Source organism: Aplysia californica, unplaced genomic scaffold (genome assembly GCF_000002075.1).
Source record: "Aplysia californica isolate F4 #8 unplaced genomic scaffold, AplCal3.0 scaffold00127, whole genome shotgun sequence".
NCBI lineage: Eukaryota > Metazoa > Mollusca > Gastropoda > Aplysiida > Aplysiidae > Aplysia > Aplysia californica.
Window position 1 is genome coordinate 72709 of NW_004797397.1, and position 2299 is coordinate 75007.

The window sequence follows — 2299 nt, forward strand, 5'->3', positions numbered from 1 at the left end:
AGAGAGAGAGAGAGAGAGGGAGAGAGAGACACAGACAGAGAGAGAGACAGAGAGAGAGAGACAGAGAGAGAGAGAGAGAGAGGGAGAGAGAGACACAGACAGAGAGAGAGACAGAGAGAGAGAGACAGAAAGAGAGAGAGAGAGAGAGGGAGAGAGAGACACAGACAGAGAGAGAGAGAGACAGAGAGAGAGAGAGAGACATAGAGAGAGAGAGAGAGAGACAGACAGACAGACAGACAGACAGACAGACTGACAGACAGAGAAAGTGAGGGGGGGGGAGGGACGTCCATAGACATTCCCAGAAATCAAAAAGTAAATGAGAGAGTCATAAATTCTCTTCATTAACTCACCTAGAATATGGAGCGCCCAGTACCCCCTTCATTCACTCACCTAGTATATGGAGCGCCCAGTACCCCCTTCATTCACTCACCTAGAATATGGAGCGCCCAGTACCCCCTTCATTCACTCACCTAGAATATGGAGCGCCCAGTACAAGAGAAAGTCCACATCACTACCCCCTACATTCACTCACCTAGTAAAGTCCACATCACCACGCCCTTCATTAACTCACCTAGTATATGGAGCGCCCAGTACCCCCTTCATTAACTCACCTAGAATATGGAGCGCCCAGTACAAGAGAAAGTCCACATCGCTACCCCCTTCATTAACTCACCTAGAATATGTAGCGCCCAGTACAAGAGAAAGTCCACATCGCTGGCGGCGTTGGCCAGAGCACCCACAGTGAAGCGGGAACACATAAGAGCCAGGCCGTTAAAGGACAGAACGTTGGTCGCCTGCTGCTCGGACAGACCTTTCTCTAAGTTGAAACTTTGCAGGTGGATATTGAACGTCCCGCAGCCCGCGTTGGCGAGGAAAAGTTGGAGGCACAGAATCCAAAAAGAGACATTGAGAAAAAGCGGTGGGTATGGCGTCATCTCTCTTTCCGTTGGTTCAGCTAGACTAATATCGCTGTCTTTGTGGGCGGAGTTTATCGAAGAAGGGGCGGGGATTATGACGTCTTTTTTCAGCAGTTTGGAGAGTGATAGGTGGTGTGAAGCGGTGCGCGAGTGTGTTTTGGTGGTGTCAGAGTGTACGTCGTGAGGGGGAGGGGGAGGGGGCAGGGTCACGTCCAGATGGCGTGTGGAGGCAACCAATGAGAGAAGAGATGGGTTCCGAGACACGACCAGTAGGTGGAGACTGGGGCTGCGGTGGGAGGAGCTAAGTGTCCGAGTGGAGTCGCAAAGAAGAAGTTCCTTGTGGCTCCGCCCCTTTTTCTCCAAGCTTTTTGCATCCACCAACGGGCTGGTCGCAAGGGACGCGTGACTGCCAACTTTGCGAGATGAAGAAGAGCCGAGCTCAATATCCAAAAGTCTGTTATGTGGGTGGGGACTGGATACCCCGCCATTTTGAATCGTGTGCTGCAAAAGATCAGCGTCCAAGAACTTTGGGTCGGTTCTAGCGTCCACAGAGTTCTTCGTCTTTTTGAATAAAGAAGAAAATGTGAGATCAGATTCGGACAATATCAGTCTACTACTAGCTTCTTTATCTGAGGCTAAAGACATTTGTTGATCCTTGTCTTTTTGATTGATACCCCTATTCGCTTCTTCTTCATGGGAAGCCGAACAATTTATCATTCTATGATCAGGGTCAATAAAGAACTTTTTATCACTGTAGTTAGACTTGCGAGAATTCCCTCTCAGCTCCTGAAGACTTTGCCACTGCCGGGAATTTCCATTTTCTGCTATACATGTAACGTTTTTCTGTGTCAACGGTTTTTCACAGGATTTAACGCCCCCAGACACACTTTCTGACTGTTTTATCGGAACCCCCAGATCCACATCTGCTTCGGGGACGGTCGCTATTACCAAATTACTTCCAGTTCCAGCTTCCGAGGCTTGCAACTTCCACGGATCTTTTTTCCCCTCCACCGTTGTTATCTTCATCATATTATTTTCTCCGACCAGTTTCACGTTCTCCTCTTCGCAAGTGCACTCCGAAACGCACTCAGCACCCGAGACGTCAGTTCCTGCAGCACCCGTGACGTCAGTTCCTGCAGCAGTGACGGTGTAGCAGCACGTGATCCCCCCTCGACAAGGCTTGTGGCACGAGCGAGACTTCCTCTCGTGGATGGGGAACATGAGGGCCCCGGCCACACACACATGCAGGCCCGCCCCTCCCAGCACGACCAGAGCCTCTCGCCAGCTCAGCTTGTCGAACAGGAGCTGAGACGCCTGGGGGGAGGGGGGTTGAGGGAGGAGGGGTAGAGTGGGGGGAGGGGGAGACACAGACAATGATTTGT

General features: G+C 51.0%; 1 protein-coding gene across 1 annotated transcript in view; it reads right to left on the reverse strand.

Annotated features, from left to right (window-relative positions):
- Positions 1–2299, reverse strand: part of LOC101849837 — a gene marked incomplete at its 5' end in the record, with an annotated part of 19396 nt that overhangs the window by 8649 nt on the left and 8448 nt on the right. Inside the window, 1 exon segment of the mRNA XM_005096345.3 lies at positions 674–2231. Within this exon segment, the coding sequence (XP_005096402.1) occupies positions 674–2231 (1558 nt within the window).